At 49.1% G+C, this 18402-nt stretch overlaps 1 protein-coding gene and 1 pseudogene across 6 annotated transcripts in view; both read right to left on the bottom strand.

Annotated features, from left to right (window-relative positions):
* Positions 1–18402, bottom strand: part of MORC2 (MORC family CW-type zinc finger 2) — a 343405-nt gene that overhangs the window by 172929 nt on the left and 152074 nt on the right. For all 6 annotated transcript variants that reach the window (XM_063913415.1, XM_063913413.1, XM_063913411.1 and 3 more), the window contains exons 11-12: positions 16955–17034; positions 2392–2474 (exon numbers count right to left, since the gene is read on the bottom strand). In XM_063913415.1, the coding sequence (XP_063769485.1) occupies positions 2392–2474; positions 16955–17034 (163 nt within the window). The remainder of the gene's footprint in view (positions 1–2391; positions 2475–16954; positions 17035–18402) is intronic.
* LOC134960800 (U2 spliceosomal RNA) lies at positions 6320–6483 on the bottom strand (annotated as a pseudogene).

The raw sequence follows: 18402 nt of genomic DNA, 5'->3' as shown, positions 1-18402 counted from the left end.
TGTCGAAAGGCCATGAGAGCCCCCTGTGGACGGCCCCACTTCCAAACAAAACTGTTGGAGGAACTCTGCATTCAGATGCCACTCCACTAGGAGAAATGTGGTTCTGCTGGTGAAGTCTACTTCCCAATTGTATACTCCCAATATGAACACTGATGAAAGGGCTGGAACAAGGGTCTCTACCCAGGAAAATAATTGGGCTGCCTGTGTCATAGCTGTCGTGATCTTAGTGCCTCCCTGATGATTTACATATGCCACCGCTGTGGTGGTATCCAACTGCAGGCACTTAAAAAACACTGGCATTATGGGACTGCAGTGTAGAAGGATCTTAGAATTTAAAGCTACAGTTAGTTTAAGTATCAACTCCAGCCACTATCTACAATCCCTGTGTCAGTGTCACCCAGCCTTGCTTCAAGACAAGTACATGATTTTGGGGAGTATCATCATTTTGAATGCCTCCAGGCAACATCAAATTAAAACCAGACATTTGTAGACCATCAATTGGTGTAGTAACCGAAGGAAATTGACCTACAAAATATTAGCTACGACATTTGTTTCTCTTCCCTGCTGCTGCAAACACTCTCTATCTCACTGGTTGCATCCTGTGCGACCAGGTCAGATAAAGCACTTGCAGGCATGGTCGCCAGGCAAGTGGTTAAAGACGTATGGGCAATGTACATCATAAAAACATGAACAACATCCAAAAGTCATAAGGACGTGGAAGTAGACGGCAAGATTGGTTTAAGTGAAATTCTTAAACAACCTTCGGTAGAGGATGGTTTAGTCCGAAAAATAACCCTGTTGGAATGAAAAATGACTAGTTGAGGCCCACCCAACTTGGGAGTAGACGCATCTAGCTGATGCAATGGGCAGAAGAAAAACTACCATCCACATAAGATACCGTTATTCCATGGTCTTAAGTGCCTCAAACCAGCCTCCAAAACTAAATGCAGATCCAGAAGAGGGACACGTAGTATGTAGGGAGGCTGAGGGACAGGTAGTATGTTGGGAGGCTAAACTCAGAGTACACCCGGAAAAAAAATCTATACCTCCGGAATGGTGGACAATGTATTTGAAAAAGAACTGACGGAGCAGAGACCTGACCTTTGAGTGAACAAAAGCAAAAGTCCTGAAGAAAGGATAAAAGACGCAGTAGTCTAAAAAGCAGCTGAGAGACCGACACTCGCACCACAATGTAAAGTGATGGCAAATTCTGGAAGTGATCAGCATAGAAGCCAAAATCACGGTATGGATAACCGGCTTGGAAAATCCACGAGTCTTCAAGATCAAAGCCGGACAAGACAAATCTGGGTGTAGACAGGGGTACTGATGCAGCAGGTGAGGAAAGCTGGAAGGAACCTGAGCCAGTACACCATGAAGAGTGCGTACCACCGCTGAAGAAGCCAGTCTGGAGCTACAAGAATTGGTAGACCTTCCTGTAAAACCCGCTGAAATACCTTGGCCAGCATGGTCAGTTGTGGAAACAGCACAAACATTTGAAACACCTAATGGTGACATTCCCATACCCTGTGACAGTGTGGCAACAGAGGAAGTCCACCTCCCAGTGGTCCAACCCTGGAATGTGGATGGTCGGCGTTAAAACTTTTTTCAGCCTGGAGTCTTACCGCAGCAGGTTACCCTTTTAGATAAGGGTAGGCCCTGAGAGTATCTACTTCATTGCTGTTGATCTAGCCCCCTACCCAACCCCCCCCCCCCCCCCATTTCATTAGGCAAGGTGAATTCCTGGTTGCGGCCAACGTCATTTGTAATTGTTTCTGCCCTGAGAGTGCGCCTCTCCACAGCCTGCCTCTCACTGGGATTTCAGTGCGGCTGGTGGAAATCTCACTCCGCCAACACCGGCATCCACACCCCTCTCCTGGCACCTCCGGCCCCCCTTCATCTACCATCTCGCCACTCTCCTGTGCCATGCCACTGACTGGACTTCCAGCACCCAGTCAGGCAGCCGCACTAACCCGACGTCTTCTCTGCCTGCCAGTTCTGCTTTAGGTAAGGACAGGGTTTTTGAGGTGCAAATTACAAGGTCTGAGGCCAAAAGAAGAGCACAGGGCTAAGAAAGAGAAAAAAAAAAAAAGGTAATAGAAACCCAAACATATACCAACTAACTAGTGCTGAACCTTCTCCTTCCAGCATTTAATGAAAAGTGAGGAAGGGGTTGGAGGCGATCAGCTTATACCATATACCTTCAAAAGTAAACTCATTAAGTGCTGGCTTATTAACTCTCACTTACCACATGATCAAAAAGTGTACCGTAGATGAAGGGAAAAAAATGCAATGGATTCCCTAGTTTAAAAGGCCTGGTTTATACTGTAGTGGTACATAAACAAATATTGCTTGCGTTTACCAATGAGTAAAATATTAGAATATTAGCCTTACCCTGGATTCCCGAGACAAGTCGTCTCCAAGGCGAGCCTCCATGGCTCGTGCTTTGCTCTCTGCCTCACGTGCCTTTTCTTCCGCTACCAGAAGATGGAAGTTGAAATTAGCATTCAATTTTAACCAACTGCATTACTGTAATGTTGAAAATACACAAAAAATTATTTTCGCTTACAGCGTCTTAACACTGTGGGGCCAAATCAGAGGTAGTCACTAATTGCACCACCACAGTGTGAAAGAAGCGTCTTGAGTTAAAAGACGCCCAATACAGGCATCCGTGATCCGTTGCTGCAGCATTGGGTCAACTGCATGAGAATCTCACATCCGAATAACCCTCACGTTATTCACGATGTTCGGTAAAATCATGCGGGAGAGCCAGTGAAGCTGCATCCTCGGACGCAGCCTTTGGCTTCAGCGCACCCAGAAAATGGGCACACAAACAGGGAGATTTATCAGATCTTGGAAAGAGATCATGTGGAGACAAAGTCCCAATCAATCAGCATCTGTCATTTTACGAGCTGTGTTTGAAAAAAATAGGATTTCAGTTACCTACCAGTAAATCCTTTTCTCGTAGTCCGTAAGGGATACTGGGGTCACTTAGTACGATAGGGTTATAGACGGGGTCCAAAGGGAGCAGGTGCACTTTAAATTTCTTCAACTAGGTGTGCTGGCTCCTCCCCTCTTTGCCCCCTCCTACAGCCAGTCTAGGTAAAACTGTGCCCGAAGGAGAATGGACATACTTGAGAGAAGTGACATAAACGAGTGGTGAGATTCACGCACCAGCACACCACAACATAAACCGACCAGCAATGGCTGGCACCAAAACAGCAACAGCTGAACAATAAAACCTTTACAGAAGAAAAACCTGCAGAAAAGTCAACGCACTGAGGCGGGCGCCCAGTATCCCTTATGGACTACGAGAAAAGGATTTACCGGTAGGTAACCAAAATCCTATTTTCTCTAGGATCCATAAGGTATACTGGGGTCACTTAGTACGATGGGGACGTTTCAAAGCTTCTGGAACGGGCGGGAATGTGCGGAGACGTCTGCAGCACCGCCTGCCCAAACTGGGTATCCTCTTTGGCCAAGGTATCAAACCTGTAGAACTTCAAAAAGGTGTTCTTCCCCGACCAGGTAGCAGCTCAGCATAGTTGCAAGGCCGAGACTTCACGGGCAGCCGCCCAAGAAGACCCCACCGAACTTGTAGAGTGGGCCTTCAGAGACTGAGGAACAAGTAAGGTTGCCGACACATAGGCCTGTTGGATAGTAAGCCTAAGCCAACGAGCAATGGATTGCTTAGAAGCATGGCAACCCTTTATCTGCGCATCAAAGAGCAATAACAGGGAATCCGTCTTTCTGATTCGAGTCATTCTCTTAACATAGATTTTCAAGGCTCGCACAGCATCCAATGCCTCCGGAGGAGCAGAAAGAGCCAGAACTAAACGGGACCACAATAGGTCGGTTCAAGTGGAATGCAGAGACAACTTTCGGCAGGAACTGCTGCCTAGTCCTGAGCTCTGCTCTGTCTTTGTAAAAGACCAAGTACGGACTTTTACACGATAAGGCCCCCAATTCTGAGAAACGCCTAGCAGAACTTCTGGCAACACTGCCAACTTCTTCTGGAAGAAAATCGAGAGGGACGAAATCTGGACCTCGAGGGAGCCCAGACATAGGCCCATATCCACTCCAGACTGTAGGAAACACAAGAAGCGGCAGAGGTGAAAATCCGCAGAAGGATACGTGCGCTCCTCGCACCAAGAGACATATCTCCTCCAGATATGATGGCAATGCCTTTGACATTACAGGCTTCCTGGCCTGAACCATGGCTGCAATAACCTTTTTGGAAAGGCCTTTGCGAGCTATGATGTTCCGCTCAACCATCAAACGAAGTTGCCGTAAGTCCGGGTAGATGAATGGTCCTTGTTGAAGATCTCTTCTCAGTGGCAGAGGCCAAGGGTCTTCGACGGACATGTCCAGAAGATCTGCGTACCACGCGCTCAGAGGCCAGTCTGGGGCAATTAGAATTGCCTGGTCTCTTTGATGCCCGATTCTCTTTAGCACCCGTGGGAGCAACGGAATTGGCGTAAACAGGTAGACCACCGGTAAGGCCATGGCGTCATCAATGCATCCACTGCTACCGCCTGAGGGTCCCTGGTTCTTGAACAGTACCGGCGAAGCTTCTTGCTGAGCCGAGAAGCCATCAGGTCGATCTGCAGGCAGCCCCACAGGTTGGTGATCTGCCGAAACACCTGTGGGAGGCGGCCCCACTCTCCAGTGTAAAGGTCGTGACTACTCAGGAAGTCCTCTTCCCAGTTGTCCACCACCGGAATAAAGATGGCCGACATTGCTTTCGCATTTCTTTCTGCCCAGAGGAGTATCCTTGACACTTCTCACATGCAGGCTCTGATCTTTGTTTCTCCCTGTCAATTGATGTATGCCACTGCTGTGGCATTGTCCGACTGAACTTGAATGGCCCAATCCCGAAACAGAGAAGAGGCCTGAAGCAGAGCGTTGTAGTTCGTCCAAAGTTCCAGAATGTTGATCAGAAGTAGGGCTTCGTGGGAGGACCACCTGCCCTGGAACTGAGCCCCTTGGGTGACAGCTCCCCATCCCCGCAGACTCGTGTCCGTTGTGAGGAGGATCCAATCCTGAATCCCGAAACTTCAACATTCCAGCAGGTTTGAGGACTGTAGACACCACAGGGGAAAAACCCTGGCCTGAGGTGAAAGGATGCATCTGAAGATGTAATCCGGACCACTTGCTCAGGGGATACAATTATAATGTTCTGGCATGGAACCTTCCGCACTGGATCGCCTCGTAAGAGGCTACCATCTTTCCCAACAACTGTATGCAAAGATGGATGGATATCCAATTCGGCCTTAGAACCGCTCGGACCATCTCCTGGAGCGTCCTTGCCTTGTCCTCTGGGATGAATACCTTCTGAGCCACTGTATCCAGAAACATTCCCAGGAACAGGAGCCGCTGAGTTGGCTCCAGGTGAGACTTCTGTAAATTTAGAATCCACCCATGATGTGACAGAAGCTGAATAGTGCGGTTGATATTGAGCAATAGAAGCTTAGAAGCTCCCTGGATCTCGCCTTTATAAAGAGATCGTCCAGGTAAGGGACGATGTTGCCATGACCTTCGTGAAAACATGCGGAGCCGTGGACAGGCCGAAGGGCAGAGCCTGGAACTGGTAGTGGTCGTTCAACAGGGCAAAAAGTAAGGTAAGCCTGGTGGGGCAGCCAAATTGGGATATGGAGATAAGCAACCCTTATATCCAGTGACACCATGAACTCCTGATCTTCCAAACCCGCAATCACTGCTCACAGGGATTCCAAGTTGAACTTGAAGACCTTTAGGTAAGGGTTCAAGGATTTTAGATTCAGAATGGGCCATACTGAACCATCTGGAGTCTGTACCACAACAGGCTGGATTAGTATCTCCTGTTTTCTATATGAGGCGGAACGGGAAGTATAGCTTGTGTCTGACCCAGTCTTAGCACAGCCTCTTGTAATATCTCCCACGAGTATTCGGAATGTGAAATGGATTGAATTTAAACACTCTTTATGCCAGGGTAAACAGATCTTTTACCCAGGGATCCTGGCAGGAGCTTTTTCTAAATGTGTTGAAATATTTTAGACGGGCCCCTTCCCTGGAATCACTTAGGAGCGGAGGACCACCTTCATTCCGAAGTGTTTATGGAATAGACTTGGTCCTGTATTTTTGTGGTCCTGTAAAACAGGTCTGTTTCTACTCTGGTGCCTCTGTTGCATTGAGGCACCACTGGCACTGCCCCAAACACTTAGAACCCTCGGGTAAGCACATCTGGTGGGTGTAGCCGCAACGGTAGGTACGTGGACCCACCGGTAGTGATCAGTGAGATTCCTGAACCCAGCATTCACTAACCACTGATGTAATCATAATCTTTGCGAGCAGAGGTTATAGTAGTACTGCTGTACCCAGATTATGCGCGGAGAGGACAGAGCGAGCTCTTTACCCATCTCTCTGTTCTAAATTTTAATATAATATATGGCTCCCAGATAGGAACAGATACTACACTTGACCTTGGCCAGAAGGTAGAGAGGCGATGCACAGGCATTTATAATGCCTATTTTTTTATTTTGTAACCGCCTCGCATAGGAAGCTTTTAAACTCCTGCATATGCCGCATAAGCTTTATAAAGGCAGCTGGCGATGCTATCTTGGTTTAAACCTGCTAAAGGTTACCGGCCTACGTACCAAAGGCCTGCGTAATCCATCAGCCTACAGAGATGGGTCTCTAACCTTGTGGTTATGTGTATTAGACATCAGTATTCCATTTCATGGTAAAGCACAGCATACCTCCCAACTGTCCCGATTCTCGCGGGACAGTCCTGTGGTTTTTTTTGGGGGGGGGATCGACCTCAGTGGTCCGCGGTGTGGGGCAGTTGGGAGCAGCGGTGAATAGACTATGTGCGCATGTGCACAGCGTCTATTCAGTGGAGACAGAAGGAGGGGGAGCATGCCAGCAGCTCAAAGAGTGCTGGGCATGCCCCCTCAGTGATGAAAATGAGGGCGTGGCTCGCAACCGTAAGCCAACCCGCAAAGCCACACCCTTTTCCATAGGCCTCACTCTCTTTCCGGACGGGGGGGCGCAGATGTCCCTCCTTGCTAAAGACAGAAATTGGGAGGTATGGCACAGGGAGAACATACAAACTCCACACAGCCAGGGTCGTGATGAGCACAGATCCCAGTGATGTGAGGCAGCAATGCCAATCTCTGATAGACAACCCCCTTAGAACAGGTATTCCTATTTATCTTTTGATATTGAGTTATCTACTTTAGGGTGTTTTCCAGACCTTTCTATCCTCTGGAGGGAAGGTAAGGCTGTATATGTACTTCTTAGTCACATGAATTATCATATTGGGCAGACCCCATGGTCCCCTGAATGAATTACCAATTAACTCCTTAATGGAGACTTTTCTGTGGACATAAATATCTAGTATAATTACACAGATCTTATAGCACAATAATTGCTCTACTAACTAAGGTAGAGAATTTCTACAACCTCTTTAGAAGCACTATCTTAAGTTTTGGCAGCAACTAGCAAGTTTACCCTTCAGATATAGGGGGTCATTCAGAGTTGATCGTAGCTGTGCTAAATTTAGCACAGCTACGATCAGGCACTCAGACATGCGGGGGGACGCCCAGCACAGGGCTAGTCCGCCCTGCATGTCTGTGTGCCCCCCCCCCCCCCCCCTTCCACCGCAGAAATGCAAAAGCATCGCCGCTTTTGCATTTGAGGGGTAACTCCCGGCCAGCGCAGCTCCTGCGGCTGGCCGGGAGAACCTCTTCGCTGCCCCTGTCACGCTGCAGCCCGCCCCCCTGCACGGTCCGGCCACGCCTGCGTTGGGCAGATCATGCCCCCAAAACGGCGGCCAAATGCCGCCGTGCTGCCCCCTCCCGCCCAGCAACCGCCTCTGCCTGTCAATCAGGCAGAGGCGATCGCTAGGGACTGACGGCCTTCGGCCACCTGGCCTACGCCGGCGCAGTTCCGACCCGATTACTGCGCTGCGAAAAACTGCAGCGAGCGATCGGGTCGGAATGACCCCCATACTACAAAGACAGAGGCACACCATCGTCTATGTAATCATTCCCCTCCTCTGCCTGTAGGCAACTGTGTATCCAGATTAGGGTGTTGTTGATGGATGCTGAGAACAACACACATAGAGGAAAACCAGTCTGAACTAGTTTTTACTCAGATTAGTATACAGTAGGTAGGGGGACATACATGGGAAACCGCTTTTCACAGTTTATACAGAGAGAATCAGCATACCAGCCTCCAGCTAAGTGCTGGGCTACATTTAATAATAAGATTTTACTTACCGGTAAATCTATTTCTCGTAGAGGATGCTGGGACTCCGTAAGGACCATGGGGGATAGACGGGCTCCGCAGGAGATAGGGCACTTTAAGAAAGCTTTGGACTCTGGGTGTGCACTGGCTCCTCCCTCTATGCCCCTCCTCCAGACCTCAGTAAGGGAAACTGTGCCCAGAGGAGATGGACAGTACGAGGAAGGATTTTTGTAAATCTAAGGGCGAGATCCATACCAGCCACACCAATCACTCCGTATAACTTGCGATAAACTACCCAGTTAACAGTATGAACAACAACATAGCCACGGTTCAACCGATAAACTATAACATAACCCTTATTTAAGCAATAACTATATACAATTCTTGCAGAAGAAGTCCGCACTTGGGACGGGCGCCCAGCATCCTCTACAGACTACGAGAAATAGATTTACCAGTAAGTAAAATCGTATTTTCTCTAACGTCCTTGAGGATGCTGGGACTCCGTAAGGACCATGGGGATTATACCAAAGCTCCCAAACGGGCGGGAGAGTGCGGATGACTCTGCAGCACCGATTGAGCAAACAGGAGGTCCTCCTCAGCCAGGGGATCAAACTTATAGAACTTTGCAAAGGTGTTAGACCCCGACCAAGTAGCTGCGCGGCACAACTGTAATTCCGAGACCCCTCGGGCAGCCGCCCAAGAAGAGCCCACTTTCCTAGTGGAATGGGCCTTAACCGATTTCGGTAACGGCAATCCTGCCGAAGAATGCGCCTGCTGAATCGTGTTACAGATCCAGCGAGCAATAGTCTGCTTTGAAGCAGGAGCGCCAACCTTGTTGGCCGCATACAGAACAAACAGAGCTTCAGTCTTCCTGATTCTAGCCGTTCTGGTCACATAAATCTTCAAAGCCCTGACCACATCCAGGGACTCTGAATCCTCCAAGTCCCGTGTAGCCACAGGCACGACAATAGGTTGGTTCATATGAAAAGATGAGACCACCTTTGGCAGAAATTGAGGACAAGTCCTCAACTCTGCCCTATCCACGTGAAAAAAACAAGTATGAGCTTTTATGTGATAAAGCCGCCAATTCGGAAACACGTCTAGCCGAAGCTAATGCCAACAACATGACCACTTTCCACGTGAGGTATTTCAACTCCACAGTTTTGAGTGGTTCAAACCAAGGTGACTTGAGGAAACGTAACACCACGTTAAGATCCCAAGGCGCCACCGGAGGCACAAAGGGAGGCTGAATATGCAGCACCCCCTTCACAAAAGTCTGTACTTCAGGAAGAGAGGCTAATTCTCTTTGAAAGAAAATGGATAAGGCCGAAATTTGGACCTTTATGGACCCTAATTTTAGGCCCAAAGTCACTCCTGTTTGAAGGAAGTGAAGCAGACGGCCCAAATGGAACTCCTCCGTAGGAGCAACTCTGGCCTCACACCAAGAAACATATTTCCGCCATATACGGTGATAATGTTTTAACGTCACGTCTTTCCTAGCCTTGATCAGGGTAGGAATGACTTCCTCCGGAATTCCTTTTTCCGCTAGGATCCGGCGTTCAACCACCATGCCGTCAAACGCAGCCGCGGTAAGTCTTGGAACAGACAGGGCCCCTGCCGCAGCAGGTCCTGCCTTAGAGGAAGAGGCCACGGATCTTCTGTGAGCAACTCTTGCAGCTCCGGATACCAAGTCCTCCGTGGTCAATCTGGAACAATGAGGATTGTTCTGACCCTGCTCATTCTTATTATTCTCAACACTTTGGGTATGAGAGGAAGATGAGGAAACACATAGACCCATCTGAACACCCAAGGTGTCACCAGAGCATCTACCGCTACCGCCTGAGGGTCCCTTGACCTGGCGCAATACCGCTTTAGCTTTTTGTTGAGACGGGATGCCATCATGCCGATTTAGGCAGTCCCCATCGATCCGTGATCTGTGCGAAGACTTCTTGATGAAGTCCCCACTCTCCCGGAGGCAGGTCGTGCCTGCTGAGGAAGTCTGCCTCCCAGTTGTCCACCCCCGGGATGAACACTGCTGATTGTGCGCTTACATGGCCTTCCGCCCAGCGTAGAATCCTGGTCGCTTCTGCCATGGCCACTCTGCTCCTTGTTCCGCCTTGCCGGTTTACATGAGCCAATGCCGTGACATTGTCCGACTGAATCAGAACCGGTTTTCTCCGAAGCAATTCCTCCGCGTGACACAGGGCGTTGTATATGGCCCTCAACTCCAGGATGTTGATGTGGAGACAAGTCTCTAGGTTTGACCAGAGACCTTGGAAATTTCTTCCCAGTGTTACTGCTCCCCAGCCTCGGAGGCTTGCGTCCGTGGTCACCAGGACCCAGTCCTGAATGCCGAACCTGCGACCCTCTAGCAGGTGAGCACTGTTCAGCCACCACAGGAGAGATACCCTGGTCCTGGGAGACAGGGTGATCCTTTGACGCATTCGTAAATGGGACCCGGACCACTTGTCCAAGAGGTCCCATTGAAAGGTCCTCGCATGGAACCTGCCGAAAGGGATGACCTCGTATGAAGCCACCATCTTCCCCAGGACTCGCGTGCAATGATGCACTGAAACCTTTTTTGGTGTTAAGAGGTTCCTGACCATGGCTATGAGCTCCTGAACCTTTTCGATCGGAAGAAAAAACCTTTTTCTGGTCTGTGTCTAGAATCAGGCCCAAAAAGGTCAGACGCGTTGTAGGGACTAGCTGGGACTTCGGTATATTGAGAATCCAGCCGTGTCTCTGCAACGTCTTCATGGACAGAGACACACTGTCCAGCAACTTCTACCGAGATCTCGCCTTTATGAGGAGATCGTCCAAGTATGGGATAATTGTGACCCCCTGCCTGCGCAGGAGCACCATCATTTCGGCCATTACCTTGGTGAAAATCCTCGGGGCCGTGGAAAGCCCAAACGGCAACGTCTGAAATTGGTAGTGACAGTCCTGCACTGCAAATCTCAGGAACGCCTGATGAGGGGGGGAATATCGGAACATGAAGGTATGCATCCTTTATGTCCAGGGACACCATCCAATCCCCCCCCTCCAGGCTGGCGATGACCGCCCTGAGTGATTCCATCTTGAACTTGAACCTCTTCAAGTACAGGTTCAGAGATTTTAGGTTTAAAATGGGTCTGACCGAACCGTCCGGTTTCGGAACCACAAACAGGGTCGAGTAATATCCCTCTCCTTGCTGGAGATGAGGAACTGTGACAATCACCTGTTGAATATACAATTTTTGGATTGCCGCCAACACTAGCTCCCTTTCTGACGGGGAAGCCGGCAGAGCCGATTTGAAAAACCAGCGAGGAGGCAAGTCTTCGAATTCCAGCCTGTATCCCTGAGAAACAAACTCTAATGCCCAGGGACCCACCTGCGAGTGAACCCAGACGTGGCTGAAAAACCGAAGACGAGCCCCCACTAGATCTGCCTCCCCCCGGGAAGCCCCAGCGTCATGCGGTGGACTTTGCTGAGGCAGGGGAGGACTTTTGCTCTTGGGAACTAGCTGTGTGCAGCTTCTTTCCCCTACCTTTCCCTCTGGCAACAAAGGACGATCCCCGTACCTTTTTGCTTTTATTGGAACGAAAGGACTGCATTTAAAAATGAGGTGCCTTTTTTGTATGCTGTGGGGGGACATAAGGTAAGAAATTCGACTTACCAGCCGTAGCGACAAGGTCCGAGAGGCCGTCTCCAAACAACTCCTCCCTTTTGTAAGGCAAGGACTCCATATGCCGCTTTGAATCGGCATCTTCCGTCCACTGTCGGGTCCACAAGAGCTGCCTAGCAGAAATAGACATAGCATTTATTCTGGAGCTTAATAAACAAATGTCTCTCTGAGCATCTCTCATATACAAGGCAGCATCTCTGATATGCTCTATGGTCATTTGAATAGCATCCCTATCTAAGGTGTAAATCTCCGTAGATAAGGAATCTGCCCATGCCACAACCGCACTACAAACCCAGGCCGACGCCATAGCCGGTCTAGCAATAGTACCTGAATGAGTGTAAATGTGCTTCAAGGTAATTTCCTGCCTGCGGTCAGCAGGTTCCTTGAGGGAAGCCGTATCCTGAGAAGGCAGTGCCACCTTTTTGGATAAGCGTGTCAGCGCCTTGTCTACTTTAGGCGAAGATTCCCAGCGTATCCTATCAGTTTGTGGAAAAGGATACGCCATAAGAATCCTTTTGGGAACTTGTGGTCTCCTATCCGGAGATTCCCAAGCCTTTTCGCACAATTCACTTAGTTCAAATGAGGATGGAAAGGTGACTTCAGGCTTTTTCCCTTTATACATGTGTACCCTCGTGTCAGGGACCGGGGGTTCTTCAGTAATATGCAAAACCTCTTTAATGGCAATAATCATGTACCGAATACCTTTTGCCACCTTCGGCTGTAATTTTGCATCTTCATAGTCGACACTAGAGTCCGTATCTGTGTCGGTATCTGTCATCGATCTGGGATATGGTGCGCTTCTGAGACCCCGAAGGGCCTGGCGCCCTTCCTGGGAACTGGCTGTTTGCTGCAGCCTTTTTCCTCTCCCTCTGCCACGGGGCAGAAATGAGGCGCCTTTTGCCCGCTTGCCCTTATGGGGCCGAAAGGACTGCGCCTGATAATACGGCGTCTTCTTAGGTTGAGAAGCTACCTGGGGTAAAAATGTGGATTTTCCAGCAGTTGCCGTGGCTACCAGGTCTGATAGACCTACCCCAAATAACTCCTCCCCCTTATAAGGCAATACTTCCATGTGCCTTTTAGAATCCGCATCACCTGACCACTGCCGCGTCCATAAACCTCTTCTTGCAGAAATGGACAGCGCGCTAACTCTTGATGCCAGTCGGCAAATATCCCTCTGTGCATCACGCATATATAAAAATGCATCTTTCAAATGCTCTATAGTCAGTAATATACTGTCCCTATCTAGGGTATCAATATTTTCAGTCAGGGAATCCGACCACGCCACGCCCGCACTGCACATCCAGGCTGAGGCGATTGCTGGTCGCAGTATAACACCCGTGTGAGTGTATATACATTTTAGGATATTCTCCTGCTTTCTATCGGCAGGTTCCTTTAGGGCGGCCGTATCAGGAGAGGGTAGTGCTACCTGTTTAGACAAGCGTGTGAGCGCTTTATCCACCCTAGGGGGTGTTTCCCAACGTGCCCTATCCTCTGGCGGGAAAGGGTACGATGCCAATAACCTTTTAGGAATTATCAGTTTTTTCTCGGGGGAAACCCACGCCTCATCACACACTTCATTTAATTCCTCGGATACAGGAAAAACTACAGGCAGTTTTTTCTCACCAAACATAATACCCTTTTTAGTGGTACTTGTATTATCAGAGATATGCAATACATTTTTCATTGCTGCAATCATGTAACGTGTGGCCCTACTGGAAGTCACGTTTGTCTCCTCATCATCGACACTGGAGTCAGTATCCGTGTCTGTGTCTGCCATTTGAGGTAACGGGCGTTTTAAAGCCCCTGATGGCGTTTGAGACCCCTAGACAGGCACAAGCTGAGTAGCCGGCTGTCTCATGTCGTCAACTGTCTGTCGTAAAGAGCTGACACTGTCACGCAATTCCTTCCATAAGCTCATCCACTCAGGTGTCGAATCCCTAGGGGGTGACAACTCTATAATAGGCAATTGCTCCGCCTCCATCTCATTTTCCTCCTCAAACATGTCGACACAATCGTACCGACACACCGCACACACACAGGGAATGCTCTGATAGAGGACAGGACCCCACTAGCCCTTTGGGGAGACAGAGGGAGAGTATGCCAGCACACACCAGAGCGCTATATATAGACAGGAATACCACTATAAAATGTGCTTTTCCCTTTATAGCTGCTGTTAGTATCAAAACTGCGCCAAATTAGTGCCCCCCTCTCTTTTTTACCCTTTTCTGTAGTGCAGGACTGCAGGGGAGAGTCAGGGAGACGTCCTTCCAGCGGAGCTGTGTTGGAAAATGGCGCCCGTGTGCTGAGGAGATAGGCTCCGCCCCCTTCTCGGCGGCCTTTTCTCCCGCTTTTTGGTGAGTTCTGGCAGGGGTTAAAATACATCCATATAGCCCTGGGGGTTATATGTGGTGTATTTATGCCAGCCAAGGTGTTTACATTGCTGCTCAGGGCGCCCCCCCCTAGCGCCCTGCACCCTCAGTGACCGAAGTGTGAAGTGTGCCTGAGTAACAATGGCGCACAGCTGCAGTGCTGTGCGCTACCTTGTTGAAGACTGATGTCTTCTGCCGCCGATTTTTCCGGACCTCTTCTTGCTTCTGGCTCTGTAAGGGGGCCGGCGGCGCGGCTCTGGGACCGAGCTCCGAGGCTGGGCCTGTGTTCGGTCCCTCTGGAGCTAATGGTGTCCAGTAGCCTAAGAAGCCCAATCCACTCTGCACGCAGGTGAGTTCGCTTCTTCTCCCCTTAGTCCATCGATGCAGTGAGCCTGTTGCCAGCAGGTCTCACTGAAAATAAAAAACCTAAAACTAAACTTTCACTAAGAAGCTCAGGAGAGCCCCTAGTGTGCACCCTTCTCGGCCGGGCACAAAAATCTAACTGAGGCTTGGAGGAGGGTCATAGGGGGAGGAGCCAGTGCACACCAGGTAGGCCTAAAGCTTTACTTTTGTGCCCAGTCTCCTGCGGAGCCGCTATTCCCCCATGGTCCTTACGGAGTTCCCAGCATCCACTAGGACTTTAGAGAAAATATGTTATCCGCCAATTATGTCCCCCCCCCCCCCCCCCCCTCTCTTTTAAACACCTCTTCACCGTGTGTAAGCAGGGGAGAGTCCGGGGAGCTTCCTCTCAGCGGTGCTGTGGAGAGAAAATGGCGCTGGTGAGTGCTGAGGGAGACGCCCGCCCCCTCGGCGGCAGGCTTCTGTCCCGCTCGAACTTACAAAAATATGGCGGGGGCTCTTTTATATACATGTACAGTGCCCACCTGTACATGTATATTGTCTTTTGCCATAAGAGGTGTTTATATTGCTGCTCAGGGCGCCCCCCCCCTGCGCCCTGCACCCTTACAGTGACCGGAGTGTGTGAGGTGTATGGGAGCAATGACGCACAGCTGCAGTGCTGTGCGTTACCTCCGTGAAGCTGAAGGCTTCTGCCGCCTGACGACTTCTGTCTTCTGTTCTTCTAGCTCTGTGAGGAGAACGGCGGCGCGGCTCCGGGGGTGGACGCCCAGTAAGAACCTGCGTTCACCCCCTCTGGAGATAATGGTGTCCAGTAGCCGAGGAAGCAGAGCCCATCTTAGACAAGAAGGTCTGCTCCTCTCTTCTCAGTCCCTCGATGCAGGGAGCCTGTTGCCAGCAGTGCTCCCTGTGAAAAAGTAGAGAAAAAATCCAAACAAAAATGCTTTTAGGCAGAGAACTCAGGAGAGCTCTCTGCAGTGCACCCATCCTGCTCTGGGCACAGTGTAAAGCTGAGGTCTGGAGGAGGGGCATAGAGGGAGGAGCCAGTGCACACCCAGAGTCCAAAGCTTTCTTAAAGTGCCCTATCTCCTGCGGAGCCCGTCTATCCCCCATGGTCCTTACGGAGTCCCAGCATCCTCAAGGACGTTAGAGAAATATATATTATATAATATATCTGTACTAGGACCTTTTGTTTTTTTTAAAAGCTCCTGTAGTATCACTCCACCCTACAATAAACCCCACTGCCATTTGTGGCGTTGGGAGTCTCCCTGGAGGAGCTGATTTGTCCCCTGCAGCGTCTGCGTGAACAGTGTGTAGTCAAACGGCGCCAGAAAACTGCTGGTCCTGCTCTGAATAAGCTCCGTCCCCTGTATGGCGCCGGAGCTATGTACTTATTTATACGGGCAATGTCTCCTATATGGTGCCAAACAGAGTATAAATATTTGTTTCCACCAAACCGCTAGCCAGTTCATGCAGGGGATCTATGGGATTTCCCCCAGGGGGGTCCGGATGCCACCCGTGATCGCGCCGCACCAAGAACCGGGGAACCCCCCTAGCGGGGCCCACGGTGTGTACTCACCACTCTTTTCCCCTTCAGGCATATGTTAGGGGTGTGCGGCATGCTGCGATTGTGCTCGCCAAGGTGCCATGCCCACGGTAACACAACCTCTCAGGACAGTGGTCCTGCAGCGGGGAAGCAGCTCTGACACCTTACAGAGACCGGTGACTGTCCCCCCCTAACTCCCACGGCGCAGGTATGCTGTTGCCCAAACAGTATACCAAAAATAACAAAGTTTTAGAATAAACTGAAGAAAACTCTCTGGAGCTCCAGTGTGTGCATCCACTCCTGAGGGCACTTTTTTCTAAACTGCCTGTGGGAGGGGGCATAGAGGGGAGGAGCCAGCACACCCAGTTGAAAAAATTTAAAGTGCACCTGCTCCCTTTGGACCCCATCTATACCCCTATCGTACTAAGTGACCCCAGTATCTCTTATGGATGCTAGAGAAAGCGGATTGGTTGGAAGCTTTTCTCTCTTCACTTTATCGCTAACATTTGATATCCTCCCTCATCCTTGCCACGATCCATTCACAGCGCATACAGAACGCAGCAGCGACTATTCGAACCCGTTTGCAACTGGTCGTGGATACGTACGCACCAATGCACAGTCGCTGCAATAGACTCGTGATTGCTGTAGCTACCGGCAACGATGAGGAGACTTATCTATAGCTAAATGTCCATCAATTTTCTCACTAAATGTCCAATTACTAACCACTTTCACAGCATGAAGGAATAATTTCATTTTTAAACAACATAACCTCTTTTCCACTTTTTAGATTACCGATTTTGGCCATGTGCTCTGCCTTCTTCACCTCCTGCTCAGCTCGTGTTTTGAAACGATTTGATGTATATTTGTACAGTCTAAAAATAGATACACAAACAGTAAAATAAAAACAACTAACAAAGCATGCAAGAATGGATTTCAAAACAAGCATCCCATTTGTACAGAGGACCGGTCTACTTTCTAATGAACATAACCAGCCTAATAATAAAAACAACACATTACAAATTGATACCTAAACACTTATACATGAGCCGAGTTTTTAAAAACGAAAATAGCTACACAACTCCACAGCATGCTGACCTATTCCCCTTCTCAGTTAATATACTTTGTCTGGCATCCAATCTGTAGAACACTGGTTTACCATAGGCTCTATAGGGCACTGTGCCAGGAACAGACAATCTGCAAACTGTGGGCTGCCTCCTTCCCCTCTATATACTACAATGTTATGTAACCAGTTTCTTTTTTTTGTGCCCAAGGAGCAGGCGCTAACTTCTGGGCTGTGATTTGTTTTCATTTGTTTTTTATTTTTTGTTAACAGTTTTCTTATTGCAGCGCTAGGTTTTTTATTGTTTTATTATTTATATATTGCTGCTGAGGCAAACTCCTGGGAATTACACGAGGGGGCCAGGCTGCCCATGACCCAGGGGACCTTATTGTCTCTCCTCCCTCACTGTAATGGCCATTTACATTTCCTTTGTCCAGGGCAACCTTTTGGGGCTGGATTCTGTTGGCTCAGACACTGTGAAAGAGTTTATTTTAATGCTGCACTTTACCACTCTCTCAGCTTCTGACTGCTGTATTTGTTTAGGTCCATTATACAGCACATTATAGTGAAATGAACATAGGCGGGTATTCAATTAGTCCTGAAAAAAAATTTGGGCACAAAAAACAGGGTGGGTGAGTAATATTTGTTTTTTGGGGTTTTGTTATTGTCTGCGCAGATTTTTTTTCGGGTTATTCAATTAGCTCTCATTTTCAAAAGAAAGCACATAGGATCAGAGTTGAGTTGAGAAACTGTGTTTTCGTGGCCACGATCAGGGAAAAATAAGATTTTACTTACCGATAAATCTATTTCTCATAGTCCGTAGTGGATGCTGGGGACTCCGTCAGGACCATGGGGAATAGCGGCTCCGCAGGAGACAGGGCACAAAAGCAAGCTTTTAGGATCACATGGTGTGTACTGGCTCCTCCCCCTATGACCCTCCTCCAAGCCTCAGTTAGGTACTGTGCCCGGACGAGCGTACACAATAAGGAAGGATCTTGAATCCCGGGTAAGACTCATACCAGCCACACCAATCACACCGTACAACTTGTGATTTGAACCCAGTTAACAGTATGATAACAATGAAGTAGCCTCTAAAAAAGATGGCTCACAACAATAATAACCCGATTTTTTTTTTTTGTAACAATAACTATGTACAAGTAATGCAGACAATCCGCACTTG

This window comes from Pseudophryne corroboree, chromosome 1, assembly GCF_028390025.1.
Source record: "Pseudophryne corroboree isolate aPseCor3 chromosome 1, aPseCor3.hap2, whole genome shotgun sequence".
NCBI classification, from domain to species: Eukaryota; Metazoa; Chordata; class Amphibia; order Anura; family Myobatrachidae; genus Pseudophryne; species Pseudophryne corroboree.
The sequence above is the reverse complement of the archived record's forward strand: the minus strand, read 5'-3'. Positions and strand labels throughout refer to the sequence as shown.